The following is a 26,951-nucleotide window of genomic DNA, read 5'->3' on the forward strand; positions in this document are numbered from 1 at the left end:
TGCCATGAAGCCTCACTCGACTTCCTAAGCCTGAACTTTAGCCAAGGTGCGCCTTGCATGGCTCCACCTCACATTCACATGCCTTGCTGTGCTGTGCTGAACTCGGGGTGCAGGGCACGTGGAGAGCGTCTCCTGTGGTGGCTCGCGCGCCGCCTGAACGTGCAGTCCTTACTTACCTAAGGCAGGTACAAGTGCAGAACTATACATGATTAGCACGACGCAAAGCAGTTCAACACGGTCCTCAACCACGACAGAATGCCCATGACTCTGGTGTTTGAGATGCTGAGCTTCCTCAAAGCATGCCATGCCTCCTTTGCCAGGCAGGACTGAAGCAGCGCCCGAGCTCCAATGCGAAACGGAAGCACAGCTAGTTAGAGGGAGTCCTTTCGCTCTCTGAAGCAGAGAGCTACCCACAACAAACAGTGCAGCGCAGTGCAGTGCAGTGCAGCTCCCAGGTTCCACCCCCACCCCGGACTCCGGACCACGGTTGCAGCGTCCTCAGCCCTTTTGTCGGAATGTACCCTCGGAATCGACCCTCGGATTGCGACGGCCCAACTCTCTCCCTCCACTCCGGCCGGAACTCGACTCTGACACTGCACACAACAACAATTTCGAAATCGTTTTCTCCCTCGTCGTCGTCGTCGTGATAACAGCCGCTCGAGTTTCGTCTTGAGCACCAACTCCAGCTCTCTCTTTCTCTTTCACTCCGTCCCAATCCCGTCCAATTCGTCCGATTCGCCCATCATGACTGTCACCAGTGTCACACGCAACGAGCTCTGGCGGCATCCAGACCCCACCTCGACTCCCATGTGGGCATTCCTCCGCCAGGTGAATTCCAAGTACAGCCTCGACCTGGCTGACTACCCCGGTCTTTACAAGTGGTCCATCGAGAACGTGGCAGAGTTCTGGGAGGAGGTCTGGCATTTTGTGGGCATCACTGCCTCCAAGCCCTTTGACAAGGTACGCTGGTCCACGCCATTCGTCACATCCAAAACTCAACTCAACCTCATCCTGTCTTGCTTTACTCTGCTTGGTGCGCCTTGACTACCCACCCCATGATGGAGGGCAATGAAAGGGGAGGCTGTGTGACATCAGTGTGAGAGAACAAGCCAAACTCTACGCAAGTGCCAGAGAATACCAGCAACCAGATGGAAGCACCACATCGCCGATGCCACCTCACCAGTGTCTTGAACCCTCGTCAGATCGATCACCAAGAACCTTGATGTGGTCTTCAGTGAGGCGGACAGCCATGTGGCCAAGGCACAGCCTTTGCATGATCACCATCCCCGGGAGTTGAGTCATGCAATGAGCTGTTGCTGCCATGGAAATGCCCATTTCCCATCCATCCTCCAACGACGGCGGCCGTACCGCCCTCCAATATCTCGATTCCCTAGATTAGTAGCTGATCCGGCCCGATTGCACTAGGTCCTGCCGCTCAATGCGCCCATGTACCCGCGTCCTGACTTCTTCTCGGGTGCCCGTCTCAACTTCGCCGAGAACCTACTCTTCCCCGCCAACGTCGCCGTCGACCCCACAGCCGTCGCGGCCATCACCACCACCGAACTCGGCCCCTCCATCTCCACAACATGGGGCGAGCTCCGGGACGCCGTACGCCGCTGCTCCGCCGGCCTCCGGGCCCATGGTGTCCGGCCCAATGATATCGTCGCCGGCTTCGTGTCCAATCACGTACAGGCCATCATCGCCGCTCTCGCTGCTGCTTCTGTGGGTGCCATCTGGACCGGCATCAGCCCTGACAATGGCGTCAGCGCCGTGCTTGACCGCCTAGCCCAGATCGGGCCCAAGGTTCTCTTCACCGATAACGGCACCGTGTACAACGGCAAGGAATGGAGCAGTACCGACAAGACGGAAGAGATTGTGAAGGCTTTGATGCCAGAGGGCCTTGAGCTCGTTGTAGTGATCAACAACGTCGCTTGTGACCTTGGCATTGACGGCCTCAAGGCCACGGGAGTTGCTGTGGAGGAATACGACTCCTTCCTCCAAGGGTACGGAATCTCCACCAAACCAATCCACCCCCGGTTACTTTGCTAACGGCTCACCAGTTCTTCTGACGAGCCCATCAAGTTCGAGCAGCTCCCACCCTCCCACCCCCTCTATATCCTCTATTCCAGCGGCACGACGGGCCTGCCCAAGGCCATCGTCCATACCGCCCTCGGCACCCTCATCCAACACAAGAAGGAGCACGCCCTCCATGGCTCTCTCACCTCCTCTTCGCGCATGCTCTACTACACCACGACCTCCTGGATGATGTGGCACTGGTCAGTGTCCGCCCTCGCCGTTGGCGCCACCCTGGTCCTCTACTCAGGCTCCCCCTTCAAGCCCCACGGCCACCTCTCCCTCCCCCGACTCCTCTCCGACCTCCGCGTCACCCACTTCGGCACCTCTGCGGCCTACCTCACCGCTCTCGAAGCAAACTCGGTCTACCCCGTCAATGAGCCCGGCATCGACCTCTCCGCCCTCGAGGCGATTTACTCTACCGCCAGCCCCCTCCCGCCCTCCACCTTCTCCTTCGTCTACAAGGCCTTCCCCGCCAAGATCAACCTGGCCTCCATCACCGGCGGGACAGATATCATCTCCCTCTTCGGCGCCCCCTGCCCCCTCCTCCCGGTCCGCGTCGGCGAGATCCAGTGCGCGGGCCTCGGCATGGCTATCCGCGCGGTCGACTCCCTCACCGGCGAATCCCTTCCCGATCCGTCCCACCCAGGCGACCTCATCTGCACGGCCCCCTTCCCCTGCCAACCCCTGACCTTCTTCGGCCCCGGCGGCGACGCAAAGTACAAGTCCGCCTACTTTGAACGTTTTTCCGACGTCTGCGGCGTAAAAGGCGCTGTGTGGCACCACGGCGACTTTATCAAGATCCCGAACCCGGCGACGGGATCCCTGGTGATGCTGGGTCGTTCCGACGGTGTGCTCAAGCCCGCGGGCGTCCGGTTCGGCAGTGCCGAGATTTACAACATCCTCACGCGCTTCTTCGCCGCCGAGGTCGAGGACGCGGTCTGCGTGGGCCGGAGATGCGCCACTGACGCCGATGAGACGGTTTGCCTCTTCGTCGTACCGGCCGCGGGGCACCAGTTCGATGACGAGCTGCGCGCGAAAATCAGGAATGTCATCCGCAGAGAGTTGAGCCCGCGGCACGTGCCCGGCGTGGTGGAAGAGTCTGGTGGCGGGATCCCCAAGACGGGGAATGGCAAGAAGTAAGTATCACGAGTGTCTTATTTTCCCCCATCCAACCATTTGCATCCCGCCTTGATACACAGCTGCGATAGCACTACTAAAGATGAACAATGGCTAACATGTTGCACAGGATCGAAGTGGCCGTCAAGCAGATCCTCTCCGGCATGGACGTCAAGACGAACGCGAGCGTCGCCAACCCGGAAGCACTAGAATGGTTCCGTACCTGGGCTGAGACGCATTAACTTTTTCATTTTATTTTATTTTTAAAAAAAAGCCACCCCGTCTGACCTGGCCCGGTTCTTCGGGAGAGGGAGGGTGGGAGGCAATGTTGTGCATTGCACATGATCGAAGCCGGCTAAGTAGAGATGGCGGCGGTCTTCTCGCATGCGGCCAACCCCCCTCAACTGCGGAGAAGGGAAAGGGAGGAAGGAGGTGCGATTAATGTTTACCGGGCCGTGGCTGGATCGACCTGTTGCATCGGAGGAAATATCGGCTGTCTCTTTGGGCCCAGTCTTGCTTGCGTGGGGGTTCACAGACCGATGGAGCGGAGGCGTGGCGGATGCGATGGGGGACCCCCACGCCTTATTGCCTATCTCCCAACCAGCCAGCCTGACTGGGCGGCCCGTCTGACCTGGGCCTCCACCATCCTCCCCCCCCTGGAGCAACGAACCATTGCTGCCTTCCCTCCGCGTTCGGAACGGACCGAATGCAGCAAGTAGACATGCAGACCCAACAGTCTGGTTTGACGGGGTGGAGGACGAAGGGTGTGTGTGTGTGCCTGGACTTGGTGGGGGCCGGGGGGTGTTGCATAGTCTATTCGACGACACCTCATTTTCTTTCGTACGTGCGGGGCGTGTCTCTTAATCATTTTATCTGCTAGATCTAGATCTCGTGGCTTCGGTTTCTTGGGTGGTGGTTGTTTAGATGCCGGAAACCGCTCCCGCCACATCACGAGTAATATAAACAGGAAACAAACAGCAAAGAATAGATTGCCGTCGCGCCGGTTAGATTTTACTATATTTTATCACGCAGGATTGCAACGGGAAAATCAAAGTTTGGAACTTGGAAGAATATTCCTGAACGAACGTATGGGCGCGCGCCTAACCCCCGGTGATGTTGTTGCAAGGAGTCGGCTCTCCCTCGAGATCGATCGCGTGTGAAGGCAGCAAGTAAATAAGACCTGGCCTGAAGCCAAATACTTGCCGTTTGCACATCAAGACATCACAAACACAAACAAGAGAGGCAGAAATTTCGAACGTGTAATAACTCATGTTGAATAAGGGCCATGATCATATCTAGTCAGGCTCGTCATGCCGTCTGAGAACAATACCCCACAACTCCTATTAGTATGCAAGTCCGCACCACGCAAATAAGAGAACGATAAGTTAACCCTTTGCTTTTTTGTCTTTCCATGCTTTCCATCTCTCTTTTTTTTTGGCAACGCCCATGCGTGTATAACCAACCGCGGAGAGGTAAACACTACCTAAGTCTCCAAAACCCTTTTGTCATGCGAAAGAATAACCAAAAAGCAAATTTAAAAACAGACGCTGATCTTAGAACATAAAAAAAAAAAAAAAAATCTTTATTTGATGTTTGCCATACGCTTCGCCATGCTAGGAAACAAGTCAGTAAATGATCATCATGTGTGAAAAGGCAAGGTCAACTTACAAGTCGTAGAAAGCAAACTGGCTAGGCTGGCTGCCAAACTGGTAGACGAATCTCGAGGCGAGGTAGCTACCAAAGATGGCGCGCAGATATGAGTCGGGGACACGCTGAATGATGGTGTCGAGGCCAATCTTCTCCAAGAGAAGGTTGGGGAGGGCGTCCTGAAGGACCGAGCGACGGATCTGCTCGTTCTTCCAGAGGTCAGAGTGCTGAAGCTCCTCATCCAAGGTGGTGATGGCGTTGGAGAGGTTGTCGGAGAGAACACTGCGAGGGACACCAGACTCCTCGTGCTCGCGCCAGATGGCCTCGAACTCGAGACGAGCGTTCTCTTGAATCTTGGCCTGGACAGACTTGACGTAATCCTGGTAGAACTGAGGGGCCTGGCCCTTGGAGTCGTGGCACATGTGCTTGACAAAGTTCTCGTCGTCAAACGACAGCGAGGCAAGAACCTCCAAAGACGAAGACGTCACACCACCCTTGTTGGCGCTGGCATCCTTGTACAGGACACAGCCGGCCGCCTCCAAGCGGAGCTTCGCGTCCTGGGTGATGAAGAGGTTGGCTCCCTCAACCAGGTAGGGAATGGTTGACTTGCCGTCCTTGATGATCTTGTTGACCGAAATCAAATCAATCGACTCGGGGCGGCCACCGCATGGCACGAAGCAGTCGGTGAGGCCAGTATCCCGCAGGTGGTATGTGTTGCGGAACGACGTGCCGTTGGAAATGAACTCTCCGGTGGGCAACTTGACATTGTTGTCGTCAACAAGAATGCGGTATCCATCCTTGGACAGCTTGGACATGTCGAAGTTGCTAATCATGGAGCGCTCCCTGGCAAGGCGCAGGAGCTCCTCCTTGTCAAGACCGTTGGGATCAACGAGGACACCGGATCCGTCAACGATGGAAGTGTACTTCTCGTTGCTGAGCAGGATCTCGTTGCTGCCCAAGTCGCCGTCAGGGCCACCGGTCTGCATCTTCTTGACGGTGGAGGGGTCCAGGTTGAGCTTCCGGTAGATACCCTTGACGTACTCGCGAACAGACAATGTCGTCATACCGTAAGCGTCATGGGGAATACCACCCAACTTGGGCGACTTGCCGGTGAAGAAAGACTTCCACCAAGGCGCGCCACGGGCACGAGCGTGCTCGGTAGCCCAGTCAACAAGGTCGGCAGTGTTTTCATCAGGGCCCATGAAGATAATCTCCTCCTTGCCATACAGATCCACAAGCGGGTTCTTGATACCAGGGGTCTGGGCAGGAAGAAGAAGATCGAGGATACTGTCAATGTACTTCTCGAAGGCCTCCTTGGCACGATCTTGCATCTTAGGGTCAAGAAGAATGACACCCTTGGATCCACCTTCGGGAATGTCCTTGTTCTTGCGCTGCTGCGTGCTGGCCAGGCCATAGTTCTCATCAAAGAGGTTGCGGGCATTGATGCCGTATGCCTCCTTGCTGCGAGACTTAACAATACGGATACCACCGCGAGCAATGTCCTTGAATCGCAAGTGGAAACCGCGAGACTCGGCACCAATGACGAGGAACATGCCGTACAGGCGCTTGGGGTACTCAATCTCCGGCAGGAAAGCGGGATCCAGGCGGAAACTCAGGGCAACCTTGGTAGGTGTGAAGTAGTTCGTCTTCAAGATGTGGTTGTTGAAGACGCGGAAGGCAGTCATGACCATCTCCTCGTGCTCATTAGACACGTCGCGAGTGATGCGCTCCTTCAACTTGGCGTCCGACAAGACCTCAATGGCAGGGGTAGGTGCAATGAAGTGGCGGTCGAAGTCGGGCCCGACAGCTAGATGGACCGACGCGAAGGAAGCGTACAGCGCGCGAACAAGACCAGGGTACGACTGAATGATCTCCAGAATGTAATCGGGGGTGAAGGTCTCTGTCCTCAGGCGGCGCTTCAACTTGGACAGTAGTGCCGTGTGGGCCTGGTTCTTGGGGTCCAAAATCTCGGAAAGTGAGACGTACTCGGAACCCAGACGATTAAGGAAGTGTTGGATGAAGACCCAGACGCAGTGACCGTACACGGTCTCCTGGAGGCTAAGCTCGCCAGAGGTGAAGAGCGCGTGCAGCTTGTTCTGGGGGAGACAGTACAGGAGAGAAATCTCCTTGGTGATCTGGTGGATCGACTGGTCCAATGACGGGAAGTTGCCCTCAATGTTCATCGCAGGTCGAAGGTAGATACTCATGACCGTGATGCCGTTGGCGAATTGCTCCACATACTTTCTGGAGCTGGTGACGCCGTAGTAGTGGTACAGATCACTGAGAGCGGAGAACAGGCCACGGGCAGTGCGCGAGCGGAAAGCAATGACCAACCGCTTCTCGGGAGAGCCTTCAATGTCGAAGACCTCGATCACAGGGCCAGTCCTGTTGACAGCGAGGTCAATGATCTCCTGGTAGATCTGCTTGGTGTTGTTGGTCGCCTTCTGGAGGAAACCGTGGTCGGCAATGACCTCGAGACGGGTCTCGTTGGGGTCGGTCGTCTCCGGGCTCTGCTTGAACAGGCACTGGTAGACGAAGTAGCATCGCAGCGTGGCCTTGGAGGCTGGCGAGGCTCCCAGGACACCAGGGGAACGGAAAGTCTCGACGCGGAACTTGGTCTTGCCAGTGTGGTCAAGGTACTTGGCCTCGAGCCTTTGCTCGTAGCGGGGACCGGCAGTGGATGTCTTGCCGGGCTCACTCGTATCAATGTAAATGGCATGGTCATGCGCCTCCATGTCGAGTCTGATCTCTTCGCGCTTATCCTCGCGGGCAAACGCAGCCACCTTGGCGGCATACAGTGAGGTGATCTGGCTGGCAATGACATCGGGAACTTCGATCTTGAAGTAAACGTCATCGATGCCGAGCTCGTTGTAGAACCAAGTGACTTGCTCCTCAATGAGCGCCTCTGGGATCCAGCCATTGGTCTTGATGAGATCCTTGACTAGATTCACGCACGTCAGCAGCGTTCAAATGCTCGTCCATTTCGTTGGGGAAACTCACCCTGCTCCATCTGCTCCTGCTTGCCGACGAACGTCGGCGCAATGTAGCCAACTGTTGCTGACCTCAGGACTCTGTGTCCGTTGCCATTGGAGCGGGCGACCATGGGCAAGCTGAAATGTGTGGGCTGGGGAGAGGGTCCGCGGCTGCTCTCTGCTGAGTCGGCCTGGACCTGACCCAGCGCCTTGTTACGAGGAGGGGCGGCGGTCGCCATGATGCTGGAGACTTGCTCTAAAGGATCCGGTTCGTCGGAATACCTATCCATGGGAGGAAGGTCAGTATTGATGGACAAGGCCAACATGATGATGAGGAATGCGTCAACAGAGGGGCATGAAAAGCCAAGGAGGAAGTGACAGCGCAAGCTTGTGTTGATGAAGGGGGAGATTCCAGGCGCCGGTGCGGGCGACCCAGAGGTCTAAGTAGCTTGACAGGAGCAACGAAGCATCGCATCAACCAGGAGAGTTACATGATTGTTGTGAGTCAGTCCTAGGTTACTGGCAGCACAGTTGTTTGTCGAGCGCCCGTTAGGAGAACCGGGATCGGTAATGCCTCGTGGTATGCAGAGCTGGCTCGCTTCTCTGGACGCGTCTGAGAAAGGACAGGGCTGGAACACGGCACAGCGCTGGGGAGTGCAAATGCTATTTGCGCGGGAACGGAGGATTCGATAGAGCAACAGAAGCCTCGAGGCTTCACCGCTGGACGCTCGTGCAACAGGCGGACTGATAAGGGAGGGGCAGGGGCAATGAAGGCGGGTGGAAGGAATTGGGACATGGACGTAGACGGACGTGCGTACCTTGGGTCTCGGCAGGCTAGTGCGCTGCTGATCCGATTCAGATATACGGGACCAGGTGAAGGTGAAAACAGGAGGTAGAGCTAACAATGGCTCGGGTACCTGCTTGTTGCGATTCGTTGGTTGGATGGGGAGGTAGGCGGACGAGGAGAGACACGATTCTGGTTCCGGGGAGGAGTGCAGATATCGTCGAGGGGGTGAGTGTGGTGGTGTTTGTTGCGAGATACGCCCGACTGGTGGTAAAGTCTCGGAGTAGTGATCCGGCGGGGCAGTTTGCTGGCAGTTTGTGACGATAAAGAACCGATTGTCTCGGAAGCCAATGGCAAGAGGAGCTCTTTTTGGCAGACGAAGACGGGTTGGAAGAGGGATTGGGGAATGTGGCAGAGAGGTTGAGGTATCTCACAGCCCAGAACCGGTCGATATATACGGTTTTTGTGTGTAAGAGGTAAGCAAGCTACCGCGGGCAGAGCGAGAGGGAGCTTCCTTGCAAGTCGGCTGTGGTCAGCAGGACTTTTTTTTTTCTCTCCTTCGTATTGGAATTGTGGAAGCTGCGGTAATCTTTTTCGGCTCACGGGTACCTAGAACGAGGTACCTTTTTGGCAAAGTTGCTGCTACTGGGAGAGCAGGAAACGGGCCAGATCGAGCGAGGGCGATTAAAATGCGTCAATTGACGTAACGTGGATGATGGGGATCCTGGGCAACACAGCCATCCGACCAGTTTGGGGTCAATTCGCTGGGAAAGTCTTGTTTGTCAGGCCCCAGGGGGCGAGGGTTGGGACTGGACTGGAATTCCGGGTCAAGGTTCTCGGTCCTGGATCCCGGTTCTAGTACCAGAGATTCAGTTTGTGCGACGGCTGGGATGTGGCGACGCCGAGGGGCAGGTGTCGAGAGATAAGGACCCTGAACGCTTTGTTGGCGCTGCGTTCAGCTGAAAATAGCAGCGCGGGCGGACAAGGTGTAGTAGCCACAGGGCTGTGAAAGGAAGGGCCTGGGGAGCGGAGGGGCAGGGCGACAAGAGGCAGAAAAGCACACCGGACCGGTTTGTTATTGGCTCAGGTGGCTGACGAGAGAAGAGGCGAGACGGGGGTGTGGTGGTTGCTGGTGAGCAAGAGGGGTGGACGGTGATGATGAGAGAGGAAGAGCTCTAGAGATAAGGCAAGGCGAGCCAGTAAGGGGAAGCCAGAGCAGGAGACAAAGGCTGAGGCTGGTTAGGCTGAGGGTTGATGGAAAAAACAAAGTCGATCAGGGGCCGGACAAACTCACGATACAACAGGCCCTGCTCTAATCTTTATACTCGAGGTACATGAGGACTTGGAAGCCAGGCGTAGTAGTCTCTGCCTCTGGCTCTTGTTTGGAAATGCAATATATTCCCACTCTGCTCCTCACTTGCACGCCCCCCCTGGCCAGGCAGGTGACTCGCGAGAGGGGGGGAAAATTGGACAAGAAAAAAAATGCAATAAAAAATGCTTTGGTTTTTTTTGGTGTACTATTTCCCTCCCGGCATCCTTGCAGCAGCAGTTTGATGTGAAGCTCCCACGGCTCCTTAGGGGGGACAAAGCTCGATCACGATGATGACTTCACCTGCAGCACAAATCCACGGCTATTACCAATAGAATCAGATCTAAGCCGTTTCGGGCAGTTCTCTGGCCCCAATTCGCCTTGCTGATTGGGTCACCGGCCGCATGTACCTTGCGGCGCTGGTGACCGTCCCGGCCTGGGCTCGCCTGGGGTATGGCACCTGGGGCCGGAGGGGAGACGGCTTGGTACCTGCCTGTTGCTCCGCTGTACCTGAGCCTCTGATGAGGCAAACAAGGCCTGGGAGCTGCCACATGGAGCACATCACATGCGCCAATGGAGGGGCACCAAGAAACCGCCAGGAGCGCAAACCCACCGCGATGGATGCCGTCCTGCCCAGGTACGTATCGGTACTTCGTTCTGCCTCCTACGACGAGTGCAGAGTACAATGTACTTGCTTCTGTACGTACCTACTTTCACTGTTGTCACGGCTATTCGAGGCTCTTCTCTCCACAATGGAGGTTTTTTTTCTCGCTCGCTCTCTTTCTCTCTCACAATACGTATTTCTTGGCCTTGTATCTTGTGGTCACAACCTGTCGGAGCAGGTATCCGACGAATTTTTTTTTTTTTTAAAATCTAATGCCCCATCGGCTAGGGGTAAGCGCCGCAAGTCGTCGTCTGCCCGCCCGCCTACTACATAGGATATCGTACCTTGGCCGGCCCGGTTGGAAGAGAGATATTATCTTACATCCAAGTGTTGCAGAGACATATCCGGTCGTCATCAAGGCCCGTTTTCCGAGTGCCATTTTTTTCTTTCCCAAGACAAGCAAGCCATCTCACTCACCACTCAGTAATTCTCAGCGAGAATCGACTTCCTAGTCGGCCGTGCAACGTGTCAACTGCATCGCACAGCAAAGGCAAGCCCGGGCGGCCGGTGGCTCTGCACGGCCTGGGGTCCCGTGAACCAGAATTAATATACTGTGCGTACCCGGCTCCGCCGCCATTCGTGATCAACCACCCCCCTTATCAGCGCCTCCGACAACTCGGCACTGGTAGCCGCCGTCGTGTTCCCTTGCTTAACGGACGAGACGAAACGACATGCACAGTACGGATGATGTCTTTTCTTCGACGCAGCGCAACACAACGTACAGGGGCTTGTCACGGCAACGGCGTCGGCGACGGTGACGGAAAGCAATGGTACATCAATACCTGTGACCAAGAGTCCAAGGAACCTCGGGTTGCGAGCCCTCGAGGCGCGCGTCACGGATCCGGTCGAGGTCTCGAGTACCTGCCTCTGCTCCGTGTCCGTACCCTTTTGCCTTTTACCGCTTCTTCGGTGTTGCAGCTCAAAACGCCCGCTTGTCAGGCGCCGGCGCTGCTTAAACTTCATTCCCAGCCATTCCCCTTGGACCCCAGCAAACAAGTCCGTGTCGTTGGTTCCCCGTTGTAATGGGAGACAACAGCCACAGACCGATTCGCAACTGTGTCCGTCGAAAACGCCATATCTGGCAAGTACAAACATGGCTGGCAATTTTCCTCGTACTGTACCGCGTCCTCTATACCCATTGCGAGTCACGGCGAGACAGCAACTCCCCTGCAACAACTGGATCACAACACAATACACCAACAGCCACGTCGTCCTGACGTTGTTTCCATTACCATACACCTAGCCCGGATCCCCAGTTTCGCCAAAACAACACGCCTCTTTGGAAAATGCAATCCAAACCCGAGACCCCTTTTCCACCTTTACCCCAGGTTGCCCGCAACTCGCCCGCCCAGCCTCTCCTACGCCCCTCCCAAGGGTCCCGGGGGTCCCAACAACAACGGCCTGAACAATCACAAACAAGGTCAAGTCTACAAAAAGATTGAGAGGTCACGAGACGGCCATGTTGGGGATGGCCCTTGTCCACGCCTCCTCCCCCCCGAGTGGCCCGGGAGCGCGGCGGCTGACCCCACAGCCGCCCTAGTGCTCAGAGCCGGGCCCCGAGAAGAACGTGAGCAGAATGCCAGTTTCCATTACCCCCAGATTACTTGATCGTGCAGCACCAATTGCGACCCCGAGGGGGCCACGGGACAGTCCGACTTGGCCCCATTGGGGGACTCTGGATGATGGGAAACCTAGTTTTGCCTAACCTCTAGAGCTAGGTGGTACCTCAGCTCTTTTGAAATCTCTACCATTTGCGGGCTACCACTACCCCAGTTTCCCCCGACTTTTCCTGCCACCACTTGCACCCACCACTTGCATGCATCCTGCTCACTTGCCTACCACCTACTTCCTTGAGTCTCTTGTCAAGTTCCAGTCCGTCTACTGTTCTAGCCCCGACCGGCCGGGGCCCCGACCATCCATCGAGGTCCCCGCGATCCCGCATCGCCATTACCAAATGGAAAAGCCATTGTAAAACACTGCTGGTGTCTGACACCCCTCGTCACGCGGTCTGGCAAGGCCTTTTGTTTCGTCCCAAAAAGTAATTCAACCAAAGAAGCCTGCCGCGACCGCCGCCGCCGCCGTCACCTGCGGGCTTGCATGCTAATTACCGGCGCAAGTTATGGGGTAATAGTTGATGTTGGAACCGGTTGGAATGGATGTACGCTTTAGAGTCCGTACCTGAGAATACTTTCCGCATACCTAGTACGGTACGCGTCGTCGTCTCGGCGGCTTTCTCTGGCTTCCTTGCCCGCCCAACCCACACATTGCCTGAAACGGAAGAGACAACATCGGGCACATCATCCCCGCTCGAGGTTCAAGAGACGCTATGTGTCACGATGCCTTCCGCCCTCACCGTGCCTGCCTGCCTGACCTTGGGCGCCGGGTTCTAGAATTTTTCACCTCAGGGCGTGGACGCTTGCACAAGCACCGCTGCCAAAAATACCCCAACCATGCTTCCCCCCAAAACCGTGACCGATCGTGACCCCTGCAAACCCCTGCACCGCCACCAAAGGGGAAGAAGGAAAAAATTCAGATCGTCACTTGCTACCCGCACTCGACCCCAAGTCCCCTTCATGCCTGTGAGAGCTTGGGGCAGCTGCAAAAGTGGTCACGATGCCTCGAACTAATTTCCTGTCGTCAGGGTTCTTGCCAATGGCACCATTCCAGCTCCGGGTCACGATGAAGGGCACGTCTTTAGGCCCAGGGGCGTCCATTGACTTGTTGACACATGTGGCCCATTTATGCAGACACCACCAGAAAAACCTCACGATACTTACGTGTCCCGCGTCCTCGCCCCCTTGTTGCGAGTTTGGTTGGGAGTTGCAAAGTTGTTGCAGGAATTGCGGCATCGTGCAGAATGCCACCGCCGAGTTACGTACCGCCGGCCGGCCAACATCTCTCCTTTCTCCTGTCGGATATCAGGACGGGGGAAGAGGCCTCCCCCGCTCTGCATGGCGGCGGGCGTATATCTGCCGCATCAGTTCCAATCCGGAAAAGCGCTACGATATGTTTCTTGTTTTTCATGTGACTTCTTGGAGGAAAATACTGCTCAACAGACACGGTGAAAAGGGCTGATGACAGGGAGAAACAGCTCGTCCGAATCAAGCAACCCAAAAGGCCATTCACGCCTCTTACGCCAGTGTGTCTGGAACCATGAGGAGGCCTCTCCGAATTCCTCGCCGGCCTTGCCTCGTCTCATACACGGCGGGCCACTGTCTTTCGATTGGGTACCCGGATCCAAACTTTGTGGCACCTCGGGAAAATATTGAGTCATCAGCAGCCAAGCAGAGCCTCCTTACAGAATTGGCGATGGCTTTTGGTCCCCACCCGAGACTTTCCCAACGTCAAGTCAACGTTTGGCCGACTATTTTCGTACCTGAGGCCGGCCTCGACTGTAATGTTTCGTTTCTGCACTGGCTTTACGGCCAGTAATGGCACATTGCAGAGACCCGCCGAGCCATTCCAGAAGTTTCGTCGGGAATTGCCCGCCGACCTGTGGAAATAGTCTCGTGTCGTCAATGGCGTCAACCTGCCCATCGCCGAGCCCTGGGGGGAGGGAAGAATCTTACCCACCCCCGGCAGATGCATGAGACTAGGAGCACGAGTGCGCAGATCATCCGGCCCCAGGGAAGCCTTCCAAGCTGCAGAACTCGACATTTGACTTCTCTCCCGGAAGTGCAGGTACGTGAAGAGATGGATTTCTTGATTTGCACTGTTGGGAATCAGAAGGCGCCGATGTCTCGTCATCCCATGCCCGGTTGTGAGCGAAGAAAACTGCCAGGCTCGCTTCCTCATGCCCGAAACGACCGTCGGGCCCTGGTGCTTCAGGATTTGCAAGGTAAGCCCGCGCCGAATATTGCCGTGCCGCCCGGAAGGACAAAATCGATCGGAGGGTGGGCAGCGCCCAATACCCCAATCCCCAAAGTTACCTTGCCGAACAGCCCGCCGTGATCGCCCGAGCATGACGGGGGCGGGCACACATCCTCCTCCGTCCGTCCAACCCCGTGTCCCCCTTCCAACAGGTACTACGCATCTTGCCTCATGTACCGAAATTTGGGAATCCACCCCCGCCATTGAAAGCTTGCTGTACCTGGCCGGCCTGGCTGGACCCGGGCCTCATGCTCGTCCCCCCCTCCCCGTGCCCCAGACTTGCGCCGTGTAAGCCAAGAGACGAGTCAGCAAACCCCGCATGTGGCCAGCTTATGGGGTAATGAGGGGGTAATACTGGGGTTTCGAGGGGGTAATGAAAACTCCCATATCTCGTAATTCAAGGCTTTTAGCTCGAGCACGTTATTGTTGATGTTTTGAAGAAAAAAGTTTTCACCGTCACGATGCAGGTATTGCGAATTGAGAGAATATATCACTCGAAGTACAGGATACATTGACAAAGTATCTCGGTACTGGGGAGGGGGAGGGGAACAAAGGGCCGAAGAAAAAAAACTAAGGAAATAAAAAATAAAGTGAAATCGAATTGGATCTACGAAATGCCATCTCCCGCAACGTGACAGATCCATCCACCTTTGCAACTTATTTTTTTTTGGAGAAAAAGAGGATCCCTTCCCCCCCTCTATGGCATCTGAATAGCAAAAAAAACGAAAAAATTATATTCTCCCTCCCTCTCTCCAACTGTGTGGTGGGAACAGCTGATGCCTACTTGGATCCTCAGTGGCCCGGCATGCCTCCCCTCACTCGCCTTACTGGCGCTTGCTTTGCCAGCTGCTTCCACTGCCCCGCCGGGCCTACGCTAATCTGAACCCCTCATTGGGCTGTATGCGGGCACCACACACGCGCGGGAATATTCTGTGCCTGGGGGGGTGTGCACGATGACTTCACCTCTTCCGAGAGTGACAACTAACCATCGTAAAAATCTTGCTTGGTTGTAGACTCGTCCCAAGGATCCTGACACGAGCCAAGGACCACCCACTCTTCCTCTACCTCGTCTCATCAAGAGTTACCACTTGGACAATCATTGCGATTCCACCCCACCCCCCGCCTTTCTCGGGCTCTCCCCACAAACTCGAGCAGAAGGTCAGAAGTCGGTCGAGCCCCTCCACATATTTCCCCAACATGGATGCGTCAGGCAGAGGACACGCCGAGGCCCTGGACCAGAAGGATGCTCTGGGGCACACACGGGACGAATTCGTCATCCCGACCAAGCTTGAGATCAGCAGCAAGACCCTCGCCAAGAAAGGTCAGCAACTGGGAATGTTTCTACCATGAGACGACACACCCACCTCCCCAGCCCTTCTGGCTCACAGGCTAACGTCCTTGCCAAGCACAAGATGACGGCTCTGCTCTCACAGAGGAGGCCAAGCAGCAGAAGTGCACCTATCTCTGCGGGAACTCGCTCGGTCTGCAACCCAAGCGCACCGCCGTGAGGATACAGCAGTATCTGTCCACCTGGGGCACGCAGGGCGTCCAGGGCCACTTCAAACCCCTCGATGACTCCCCGCTGCCGACATGGCTTAATGTCGACTCGAAGGCGGCCAAGATGATGGCGCCCATCGTCGGCGCTGACGAGTCCGAGGTCGCCGTCATGCAGACCCTGACGGCGAACCTTCACCTGCTCATGTCGGCCTTCTACAAGCCCCAGAAGGACGGCAGGCACAAGATCATCCTGGAGAGCAAGGCCTTTCCTAGCGACCATGTAAGATTTTCTCGACGTGAGGTGAGCGGGGGTTAGGGGATCGAGGGAGAGACTGACACACGTACAGTTCGTGGTAGAGACCCAAATCAGACACCATGGCCTCTCGCCCTCGACCTCGATGGTCTGCATCGAGCCCCCCTCCGAATCCGCGGAGCCGACCCTTGCCACTCAGCACATCCTGTCGACCATCGAGGCCCACGCCTCGGACGCCGCCCTCCTCATCCTGCCGGGTATTCAGTACTACACCGGCCAGCTCCTCGACATCCCCACCATCACCGCCTTCGCGCACAAGCACTCCATCTTCGTCATCTGGGACCTCGCCCACGCCGTCGGCAACGTGCCCCTGCGGCTCCACGACTGGGACGTCGACGCCGCGGCGTGGTGCACGTACAAGTACCTCAACGGCGGGCCCGGCTGCATCGGCGGCGCCTTCGTAAACGCCCGCCACACCCAGGTGACAACCTCGGTCGAGGACCCGGCCTCGGAAAGGGGCTACGCCAACAGGTTCGGCGGGTGGTGGGGCAACGACAAGTCCTCCCGCTTCGTCATGGCGACCAAGTTCCACCCGGCGCCGGGCGCCGCGGGCTTCCAGCTGAGCAACCCGAGCGTGCTCGACATCACCAGCCTCTGCGCTTCGCTCGAGGTATTCGAGCTCGCGGGGGGTGTGGCGCCACTGCGCGAGAAGTCGCTGCGGCTGACGGCGTACCTAGAGGGCTTGCTCGAGGCGATGCCGGCGGACACGCGGGCGCTGTTCCGCATCATCACACCGCGGCGGCCGGAGGAGCGCGGCGCGCAGCTGAGTCTGCTGCTCGCGGGCGGCCTGCTCGACGGCGTGATGGAGTACTTTGAGGAGGTGGGCGTGGTCATCGACGAGCGGAAGCCCGACGTCATCCGCGTTGCCCCAGCGCCGCTGTACAACACATTTGCGGACTGCTTCGACTTTGTGGAGCGCTTTGGCGAGGCGCTGCGGAGGGCGAGCAAGAGCACGTAGACGCAGGACTAGAATCGAAAGCAGTGTCTGGTCCGCCATCATTCCGCCATTGCCCCCATTGTGTCTTCCGATGTTGTCGGTAACCCCCCTCCCCCCCCCCGGATGGACAGCACTCAAGCTCACCTGGGGACTGCCATTCGGCCATACGTGTATCCCGGCGCGCCCCCAGTTGCTGGGTTACCATGGCCAGCCCCGATAGAGGGCCTTTGAAGCCAAACCATGAATACTGCCAGCTTTCCCTCCCTTTCATCTTGAAGCTAATGCTTCTCTGCCGCGTCGACATGAGATGACCATAAGCAGTGATCATGGATACCCATGGCTGGGGCTATAGGCGTAGGAGGTAACGAGGCATGATTTGGTATCTAGGTCCAGAGACAGTCTAAACATGACAATAAGTACACGAAGCGTCATGTTCATCCACGAGGGGTTTGTTAACCCCCTTTTCGTAGGCTAAGCCAGGTACAGCAGATAGGGAGAGATGATACCCACGAGACTGTTTATGATACTGACATGATCCCAAGCCATGTTTTGAATACAACAGGGAAGTCATTCCGGGATAGAAGAATTGCGGAAGCCAGCCCCCGCCAAGTACTACCGCCTTCAGTCCCGTGATCCTCGTGTAAGTGGCGGGAGGTGTAGGAGACACGGCTCGCGAGAATACAGCTCTAGAATACAGCCCTCTCGGAGGAAGAAGGGGGGAGGGGCTCCGTTCCCCTCCTGACACGCAATTGTTGTGCCCTGCTTCGCCGCGGCTTCTTGTTGCGGTTCTACAAGCTCGCCGGAGGCCTCTGTCGCGGTCCCAAAGATTGATGCCGGACCCAGAAGCCCTACCAGCAACTTCACAACGCATCGCCAGGACTCCCAGATGGACTTGGTTACTCAACCAGGACTCGTGCATGTATTTCGCTCCTCATAAGGGAGTACGATGAGGTCACGGTTGTAGCGTCTTCCAACCAGCAGCAGACGAAGACTGGTCTCCAATGTCCAAGACGAGCTGGTTCGCTTATCATTGCATAAACATGACGATGTGTTCCTTATCACGTCGCACCCGCTGCTGCTGCTGCCATATGAGAAGCTCGGCGACTTCCTAGATATGTTTATGTGTATAGATATATATACGCTCCTCGATACACTTCCGTACACCCACCGGCAAATAATTCCGCTTCTCTGTTCACAGCGGTCGCTGTGATGAAGTAGGCGTAAAATAAGTCAGGCACAGTCAACTGTCACGGTATTTATCAAAATATGCTGCCAAGAAGCCAACAGGCATCCAGATATGTTTGGCAGCCTTGTCTGTCTATAATGACCTATTTGGCAGTTCTCCACATCTCGACATCGAGCCGAGGTGGTAGAAGGCGGCATTGGAAGATGAGAGCAACCAGCCTCGGCCCGGCTGGACGAGCAACGATCCTTACGTCACATGGCGGCGGGCCGTCAAGGACTTTGCATTTGGTTGCCGACCTCTTGTCGTCCAGCTAGTTGCCTCAAGGACCCCGTCATCCCGCGACTTTACCGGATGAACCAACAAAACAGGCCTTCAGCCGCACTTGGCTCTGAGCTCCCGGCCGGGTGCAACGTCCGTGACATGCCCCCTTACGTCGCCGACCTTTGATCGAGCTGTCATCATCTGCACTTTGCTGCGCCGCGAACTGTGCGCTCTGTTCTCCGATGGCGTGAGCGTGGCAAACCGCATGCAGGGACCGATGGGCGCGGGCGCAGCTGGTATCCCGAAGGCCCAATGGGAGTATGTCAATCCCACGGCCGTCATACATCACCGCCGTGTTGTATTATCTTCACCAAGAAGGCGCAGCCAGACATGCTCAGACGGCTATGCACCTTTGGTCCGTTTGGAAGTCCGTGGTGGACGGAAATAGTGCTGGAGTTCGGACGGCAAAGGTGCATCGTTACAGGTTCTCCTCATCAGATGTTCCATACATCGCGCCGGATCACCCCCCCTTCTCTCTCTCCTTCTAAAACACCATCTTCTCTGCGATGAAATTGCCCTACATCTTCATGATAAGTCATGTCTCGGCACCGAGAGACATAGCGCAGGGAGAAACAGTCTTGTCATTTCTGCTGAAATAGCATATCGATTAGATATGGCTCGGGTGAGACACCTACATGCAAACGTGAGCTGATACTCGCTATTAGCCAGGTACTCCCGCCCAAGGGAGGACTGACCCGATAAAATCCGGCATCCTTATAGGATGAGCTGCGTCGTGTCTCCAGTGAGGCAGACCACGACACCAAGCTCGAACTTGTTACTGTGATGTGTGCATTCTACGAATCATGGGGGAGGCGTTGGTGCACCTATTCGTCCAACAATTGTTGACCGAGTATCAGATGACCACTGTTGGCCCCCATCGCCGCATTGCTGAACCCCTGGAATGGCAATGTCATCGCCGAGCCCGGATCTCTTCAGGTGGACGGAAACGAACAAAGCTGATATCTGCGTGTTGGATCACACGCCGGCCGGGGTGTCGGTGCCGAAGGGCTGGTTTCAGGGTGAGGCTCTTTCTCTTTCCTTTCGACCCCTCCCCGCAGTGCCCATCCTTGGGCAATTGGCTCTGCCCTGCATCGTCACTCGGGCCTTGGCTCGGACTTCGTACTCGGCAAAAGCTATCTTGGAGGAGATGCAAACTCGTACAGGTTGCCGGCAAGGGGCATGCGGCCGTAGGGTGCGAATGGCGAATGGCGAACTGGGGACCACGAGATGACAGACGGCGGATCCCATACAAGACACGTTTTCGTGTTATTCAAGAGCAGCCATTTGAAAGGTCGCGACGGGTGGAATGGTCACGGAAGGACTGGCACGTTGCAAAGATTACGTGGAATTCTCTCCTCTGTCTCCCGATCACTTGGCGGCGGTGAAACCCCATCCGAAAACGAAAGAGGAGGCGAAAAAGTCACGGCAAGAGCGATTGCTGCAGATTATTTTTTGGTTGCTTGCTTGCTGGAGCTGGCGGTGCCGTTTGCGAGTCCATAGTAGGGCGGGCGCGAGGCAGAGCTGTTGGAAGGGCGAAGCACAACGAAACGGGTCAACCGGCGCTGACGCAACAACTGGACGACGAACAAAGTCACTGCTGGCCAGCGGGCCAAGCAGATGGAAGCTCGAGAGATGGGGTTTCGACGCAAGTAGAAAGGCGGGCTTGGGGTATTCAAAGGCCGGTGTTCAAAGAAGTCTTTGTCAGTCGACGGAACCGGACAGACGTCGGCGATTTGGAGATCGACGCCAGGAACGTCCCTCGATCCGTGTGTATTGCAGCAGGCCCATCGTCCCAGGGTTGAGAGTTCAGCGGGGCCGGCTCGGTCCCCCGGGACCATTGAGAGGCAATGGGAAACATGGCAAAGTGCTGGGTGCTCTCCGCCATGCATATGCGTAGTTTACCTGAATCCGGATGATAATATGGCGGACCATGCGCAGGCGTAAGCGGAAGTGGGAGGTCGGAAGTTGCGATGAAGGTAGGTAGCTTTGAGGTAAGAGCCACGAGCCACGAGCTGCTCACTGCTGGCTGCTGCTGCTCAGACGCCGGCATAGGAAGACACATGCCGATCGTGTCTGATTGCAAGCTAGTGGTGATGTACTGCACTATGATGATTCTGGCCTAGATGGGCAGCCTGAAGTGGTCCCGACGGCGCCGACCCAGTTGGCTATTGCGAATGACAGTTGCCCAAATGGACAGAGACTGGGCCCGAGAGTTTAACCCTCCAGGGCCGAGCTCCCTTTAACATCTGGAGGTATTTTCCTGGCGCAAGGGATATGACGGGGGGACTTGGTCTCCGATAACGGGAGACAGCCAGCCATGTGTCAAGGGCGAACAGACCGCAAGTCGACTCTAAGGAGAAGGGGGGAGGAAGGGGGCGGCGGCGGATGAAGAAAACAAAAAAAATGTCCAAGCCGAGAGACGACGGAGGCGGCTCCTGAAGATGGGCGCGCGACGATGGAACTCTCCTGGGAATTGGACTGGAATCCTGGAAAATGACTGGCCGTCCCCACAGAGGAGCAGCACCAGCAGCAGCGGGAAGGAGGAAGGGGGAAAAAAAAACAGAGCCGGCACGCCCCTGGTCGAAGGCGAGTGTTTCACGTCAATCGCCCCTGGCCAAACATCTTGCAGGTTTTTTATCTTTATTTTTTAAGCAAATTGATCGTCGCCCTTTTAACATGCTGGAAGCCCGAGAGAGACTCTGAGCGTGTTAGAGAAGAGAGACATTGCAAGACATCACAAAAGCCACAGAGCCTTGGGCAGGCACATCGTTCCCCTGAAAAAAAAGTGATACACTGCCACATTGGCTGCGTGTGTGCCTGGTTTTGGGTGCGCACAGCATATGCATGCACCTTGGGGGGGGAGCGCGCAAGAGAGAGAGAGGGAGAGATAGAAAGAGAGGGCAAAAAAAAAAGTGCACATTTCATTGCGTGGGATACCTCACATCATCCAATCTCTCCCGTCCTCCTGCAGCATCTCTCACATGAGATTGGATTTTGATTTGTGTTAGCGGCGGCAGCACAGCAAATGTGACCGGACTAAGCTTGATTCCCCCCCCTCCCCCCCCTATCCTGCAAAGATCCCCTCCGTCATATTCGCACACACTTCTGGGTCGATCGCTCCCATCGACCTCCACGTTGTCTTTTCCAGCCCCGACTCTTCTTTCATGATTCTCTCTCTCTCTCTTCTCGACTGTATCGAATCAATTCTTGGGCAATTTCGGGAGAGCCTCAGCCTTAATCCCTCCACCCTCCCTACCCCAGACCTTGTCGCTCCTTTATTTCATTAATTTTCTCTCATCCCCCGTCACCTCGCTCGCCTTACTCGCCTCGCCGCCTCCTGCGCCATTCCCTGTTCTATTCATAGCCGGCCCTTCACCCGACCCAACCCAACCCGGCAAAAGCCATCCAAACCAACCACCGCTCCTCCATCGATATTCGACACCAAACTTCACACTCTTCGACCGAGCTGACAACGCCGTAACGGGACACGCCATCACCGACGAGTCCCTCTTTCCACATCTGCCTCAGCTGACTAGCCAACACCGGCGACGAATGCGAAATCCCTCTTAGCCGCGCCGCCTCTTTGAATCAACCATCGTGGCACTTCCCACCGGGACGCCGCACCCTGGCAGCCCCGACAACGACAATCTTGCGCCCCGCTAGAAACCTGGTGTCCTTTCCAGCCGACGAAACAGCGGAGTCGCAATTTCACCCCCCGTCCAACACCAACCTCTACTCCCTTCTCCAGACCAGACCACGCTTGCCCATCCCATTGCTTGGCAATTGCCTAACGCCCCAGCTTTTTGTTACCCTCGCTCCATGATACACGGTACCGGCCATACGTCTACCGCCCAGGGTCTCCATTTACCAACTGACGGGCCCAAAGGGGCTGGCGGACGGGAAAAATAATCCAGACGGCTGTGACGACCTCTGCACTGCACGACAATCCCCCATACGACCCTCACGACTCAAGACACCTCGACACAAAAGCACAAAAAACACAACGTCTTGGCTGGCTGTGCTGGCCCACGACCATAATCCAACATGACGAGACCTCATATTATTCGCGCTGGTAAGTTTATGCGACCCCAAACGCCCGGCACCCCCCCTCCCAGCACCAGCTCCCCCCTTTCCCCAATTGGCACTGGGTTTCTGTGTCTGAGCTCTAGATTGAACCCGTCTTTGTCCAACGGCTGGAGCCGTGGGCGATCAATCTCTGAAATTTACTCCCCTTTGCCAGGAGGTTAAACCAAAACCCAAACACCCCTTCCCCAATCGCCTGCTCCTCCGCTGTCTTGTCGCGCTGACCCCTTGCCCTTTTTTTGTCGAACTGCTAGACACCATCGACCTCCAAGACCCCGACGCACCGTCAGCGAAAGACCACACCAAAGGGACAAACGGGTCATTTGGTCCGCACCAGGCCGAGACACTTCGAGAGGTCGCTCAAGAATCTGCCGAAGACCAAGCCCGCAGCCCAAGGTTGTCTTGGACCAACACCGACGGCGACGACGATATCTCAGACTCGGACGACCTCGCGGGGCAGGTCTCCAAGAAGCTCAACGGTGGCGCGATGGACGACGCAAGCAAGAAACAGCAACACCAAGATGCGCTGGCCATCGCGCAAAATGGGGGCATTTCCACGAACTCAGACGATGGCGACATGGACGATACAGATGAGAGTCTAGACGACGACATGATGGACAAGATTTCGAGTTCCCCCTCGATTGAAGATGGTGGGTACACTTCGATTACGCCTCCGCAGCCATGGCCACGGAGAGTCGATTCCCTCCCAGCCATGAGAGACCGTGGCTCCCCTATTTCCCCTGCTTTCAGCGAAGCAAGGTCCTTATCCCCTTACACCGAAACCTTTGAACATCCACCCCCATACTATTCCTGGCAGCATAGCAAGGTCTTTGCCGATTCAACAAATTGTCATCATCATCTTCGCGGTGAGTATACCGAGTAGGACCGAGATACGAACTTCGACGAGCAACACGACGAGCAAGACGGCAACGAACTACACGACGAGCCATATTATGGCGCCGAACGGAACTACGGCTGCGACTGGTATGTCGGGAATAACGAAAACCATGAGGCAAAATTTGGCCTGGGGAGCGTTGCACAGCATGGGCCGGTCGTGATCCGTCCGCTTCGACTTGGGGAATCTGAAGAACTGAGGCACGAAGATTTTGCGCAGCGACGTGCTGTGATGGAGAAGGCGGAAAGAGACGAGGCAGTTGGTGGACTGGACGATGACGGCATTCCGCTCACGATTCCCTACGAACCTTCGATCGAAGAAGAAGATGATGATGATGATGACGACGTTTCTCTTTCTAATGATTTTAGATTTATCGTTTGTGGTTGGGGCAACGAGTGCTTACACGAAGCAGAGGACATCGATTTCGAGTTCGTTTACGCTCTACACACCTTCGTCGCGACTGTGGAGGGTCAAGCGAATGCCACCAAAGGCGACACGATGGTGCTGTTGGATGACAGCAACAGCTACTGGTGGTTGGTACGTGTTGTGAAAGACAGCAGCATTGGTATGACTCCCTTGATACGTTTGGGGAATGGTATTTTCTCACATGAACCCTAGGCTATCTGCCGGCTGAGCATATTGAGACGCCAACTGAAAGATTGGCGCGTTTGAATAAGCATAGAAATATAGACGTAGTCGCTCCCTCCATGGAAGAGATGAACCTTTCTGACTTAGATCAGCTTTCTGCTACAATGCTCGGGGATCAGGCTGGGGAAAAGTCCAAGAGCACATTCAAGACTGCTTTGAGAAAGAAGAAGAAGACTGTCGCGTTTGCCGCTCCGACATATGTCGATTACTCTGACTTTGATTATTCTTCGGATGAGGAAGAAATGGACGAGGCGCTATCTCAACAGCAGGGCGCCCAGCAGCAGCAGCAGCAGCAGCAAGTGGCACAGCAGGCAACAGAGGAAAACATGGATGACGAGACGGCCAAGGTGGAACCACTGAAGCCTCGGCCAACGAAGGAAGTCAAGACCGCGGAACCGGCAAAGAAAGAGGAGGCTCCGCTAGACGACTCTAAACGCGACAGCGGCGAAATCTTTGAGAAGCCAGAGGGTCCCAGCAGGTCGAGGAACGGCACTGTCAGGAACACCGACTCTTTCTTTAAGGACGAAACGGTCGAGACCAAAAAGATTACGCTTACGCCTAACCTCCTTCGTGACGACAATGGCTCGCGACCTTCAACGACAGAAAGCGCCCAGGTTAAGCAACGGCCGAGTCTGGATAAAATGGACAAGGAGCTGCAACCGGACAAGAAGGAAGACAAGAAGAAGAAGGATAAGGAAAAGAAGGAGAAGGAGAAGAAGACCAGCTCTATCCGGAGTTTCTTCTCACGTAAGGACAAGAAGAAAGCCACGGACGATGACGACGAGTCTTTCGGCAAACGATCGATGGACATCGTCACGGAGTCTCAAGACCGAGAGGAAGAAGAACAGAAAGAGCCTTTGTCTCCCAGGATGGACGGACAGCCTCAACGGAATCCCAGCAAGCTGCAGAAGCAACAACCAAGGGTGGAACCTTCACCTGCGAGAAAGGCTGGAGCTGCCGCGCCGCAGAAGTCTACAACCCGGGAACTCACCGAGTTCATTTCCTCCGAAGGCCGTCCCAACAACGTCTCCAACGTGCCACCTGCTTCTATGCGCATCGTCGAAGATGATTCGTCAGACCCAGACATCGCAAGTCAACAGCAGCGAATCAAGTCTCCCGAGACGACCGTCCGGTCGGCTTCGCAGCAAGAAAAGTCGTCGCTATCCAAGATTATGCCATCGAGAAGTGGCAGCAGTGACAAGCCGCAGAAGGTCACCAAGGCCAAGTCTCGGGTGGAACTTGACGACTTCGACTCTTCTGGAGAGGAAATCGAACCCGCAGGCCCGCCGGTACAGCAGCAGGCAGCAGATATTATTAAGGAAGAGAAGCAGGCGAGGCCCTTGCCTGGAGCATTCCCGGATAGCTATATGAGCACGCAATCCGGTGCTAGCGGACAGACCGACATAACGGTCACTCCTTCACAACCCCAACAGCCTCGGTCCCAGGCACAGCCTCAGCCTCAGCCCAGTCCCGCGGAAAGAGAAAAGGAGCGACTTTCCGAGTCTCCTGTTCAAGTTTCTCCGGTCACGGTGAACAACCCCCCCGCGCTTATGGTGGATACCTCGAGCCAAGAGGACCACTCCTCATCGCCGTCGCCGGAGCTCATTGACGCCGAGGAGGCGGGCAGACATCGCGCCCAGGACTCGATGACTGCCAGTTCTACCTCGACTGGTGGGAGCACCAATGGCAGTAGCTGGAATGATACGAAGCTGCGAGCATTCTTCGATTCGAGCTCGGATATCCGAGATATGCTGGTTGTGGTTTACGACAAGAGCGATGTGGCGCCAGCTGGGCCGGAGCACCCAATCGCAGGCTCCTTGTTCCGCGAACAGAATGCCAGATTGGCAGAAATCACGACAGTAAGTTCACATCGCCCTGCAGCGCTGGACGGCTTGGTCCCTAACATGCACTAGCAACTTGACAACATGCTTGGCGACTGGCTAGCACGCAAGCAAAGACTTCGAGGCACGGTATAAGGCCTCTTTACGAGCATTATGTTTTACAGACAGCGAATGTGTATAGTACCAACTTGAATTGGTCGGCGTCCCGGAACATCGGATTGAGAGGGTCACGGATTGATGGACGACATTGAACATGGTCGCTGATATGAACCTTAGCGCCATGGATACTTGCGCGCGTGCGGATTTGCAGTTTCTTCTTTCTTGAAATGCGTGGACATACCAGGCTCACGGTGTCTTTTACCAACTTTTTTTTCTCTTCTTTTGTTTAGAACCACGACGCTTTCAAGCGTTCGTGGCATAGGCATCAAGCTTTGCATAGGATGTTTCGAGCCACTGTTGTGGCATCGATCGACCCGGGAGGCAGATACGACGCAACGGTGTCTAATACCATTTTTTTGGTAGTCTGTCCCAAGGCATGGGTCGGGAATTTACCCTGTTATTACCATTGAAAGTGATGCAGTGACGACGCATACGACGGGGCGAGTGCTTGAAAACATGACGTAAATCAGCAAAGAAAAAAAGAGTTCCGATCGTCCCAAGGCTACAAATCGCAGCAATGTTACACAAGATGCTGTTGTGTACTGTAGCATACTGCCCACCGTTCGATCTGACCCGCATCGGGGCATGGGGCCACTAGACTAGGGCCTGGTGTCGGGCCATGATCTGCACAAA

The 26,951-nt window shown here is 55.8% G+C and overlaps 4 protein-coding genes across 4 annotated transcripts; 3 read left to right on the forward strand and 1 right to left on the reverse strand.

The window, feature by feature from the left end:
- Positions 1-744: 744 nt before the first annotated feature.
- EsH8_IV_000160 (uncharacterized protein) lies at positions 745-3,434 on the forward strand (the record flags this gene model as incomplete). The annotated part of the gene is made up of 4 exons (XM_083265050.1): positions 745-960; positions 1,426-2,003; positions 2,061-3,212; positions 3,323-3,434. The coding sequence occupies 4 exons, from the start codon at positions 745-747 to the stop codon at positions 3,432-3,434; spliced, it is 2,058 nt and encodes a 685-aa protein (XP_083123945.1).
- Positions 3,435-4,774: 1,340 nt separating this feature from the next.
- Positions 4,775-8,050, reverse strand: EsH8_IV_000161 (glutamate dehydrogenase (NAD(+)); the record flags this gene model as incomplete). Its single annotated transcript, XM_083265051.1, has 3 exons — positions 4,775-4,805; positions 4,861-7,780; positions 7,840-8,050. The coding sequence occupies 3 exons, from the start codon at positions 8,048-8,050 to the stop codon at positions 4,775-4,777; spliced, it is 3,162 nt and encodes a 1,053-aa protein (XP_083123946.1).
- Positions 8,051-15,635: 7,585 nt separating this feature from the next.
- Positions 15,636-17,206, forward strand: EsH8_IV_000162 (uncharacterized protein; the record flags this gene model as incomplete). The annotated part of the gene is made up of 3 exons (XM_083265052.1): positions 15,636-15,759; positions 15,845-16,215; positions 16,283-17,206. 3 exons carry the CDS (start codon positions 15,636-15,638, stop codon positions 17,204-17,206), a joined length of 1,419 nt encoding a protein of 472 aa, XP_083123947.1.
- A 5,530-nt stretch (positions 17,207-22,736) lies between these two features.
- EsH8_IV_000163 (SH3 domain-containing protein) lies at positions 22,737-26,294 on the forward strand (the record flags this gene model as incomplete). The annotated part of the gene is made up of 6 exons (XM_083265053.1): positions 22,737-22,764; positions 23,030-23,425; positions 24,083-24,235; positions 24,289-24,362; positions 24,411-26,177; positions 26,232-26,294. 6 exons carry the CDS (start codon positions 22,737-22,739, stop codon positions 26,292-26,294), a joined length of 2,481 nt encoding a protein of 826 aa, XP_083123948.1.
- Positions 26,295-26,951: the final 657 nt, after the last annotated feature.

The sequence above is a fragment of the Colletotrichum jinshuiense genome, chromosome 4 (genome assembly GCF_051148585.1).
Source record: "Colletotrichum jinshuiense chromosome 4, complete sequence".
NCBI classification, from domain to species: domain Eukaryota; kingdom Fungi; phylum Ascomycota; class Sordariomycetes; order Glomerellales; family Glomerellaceae; genus Colletotrichum; species Colletotrichum jinshuiense.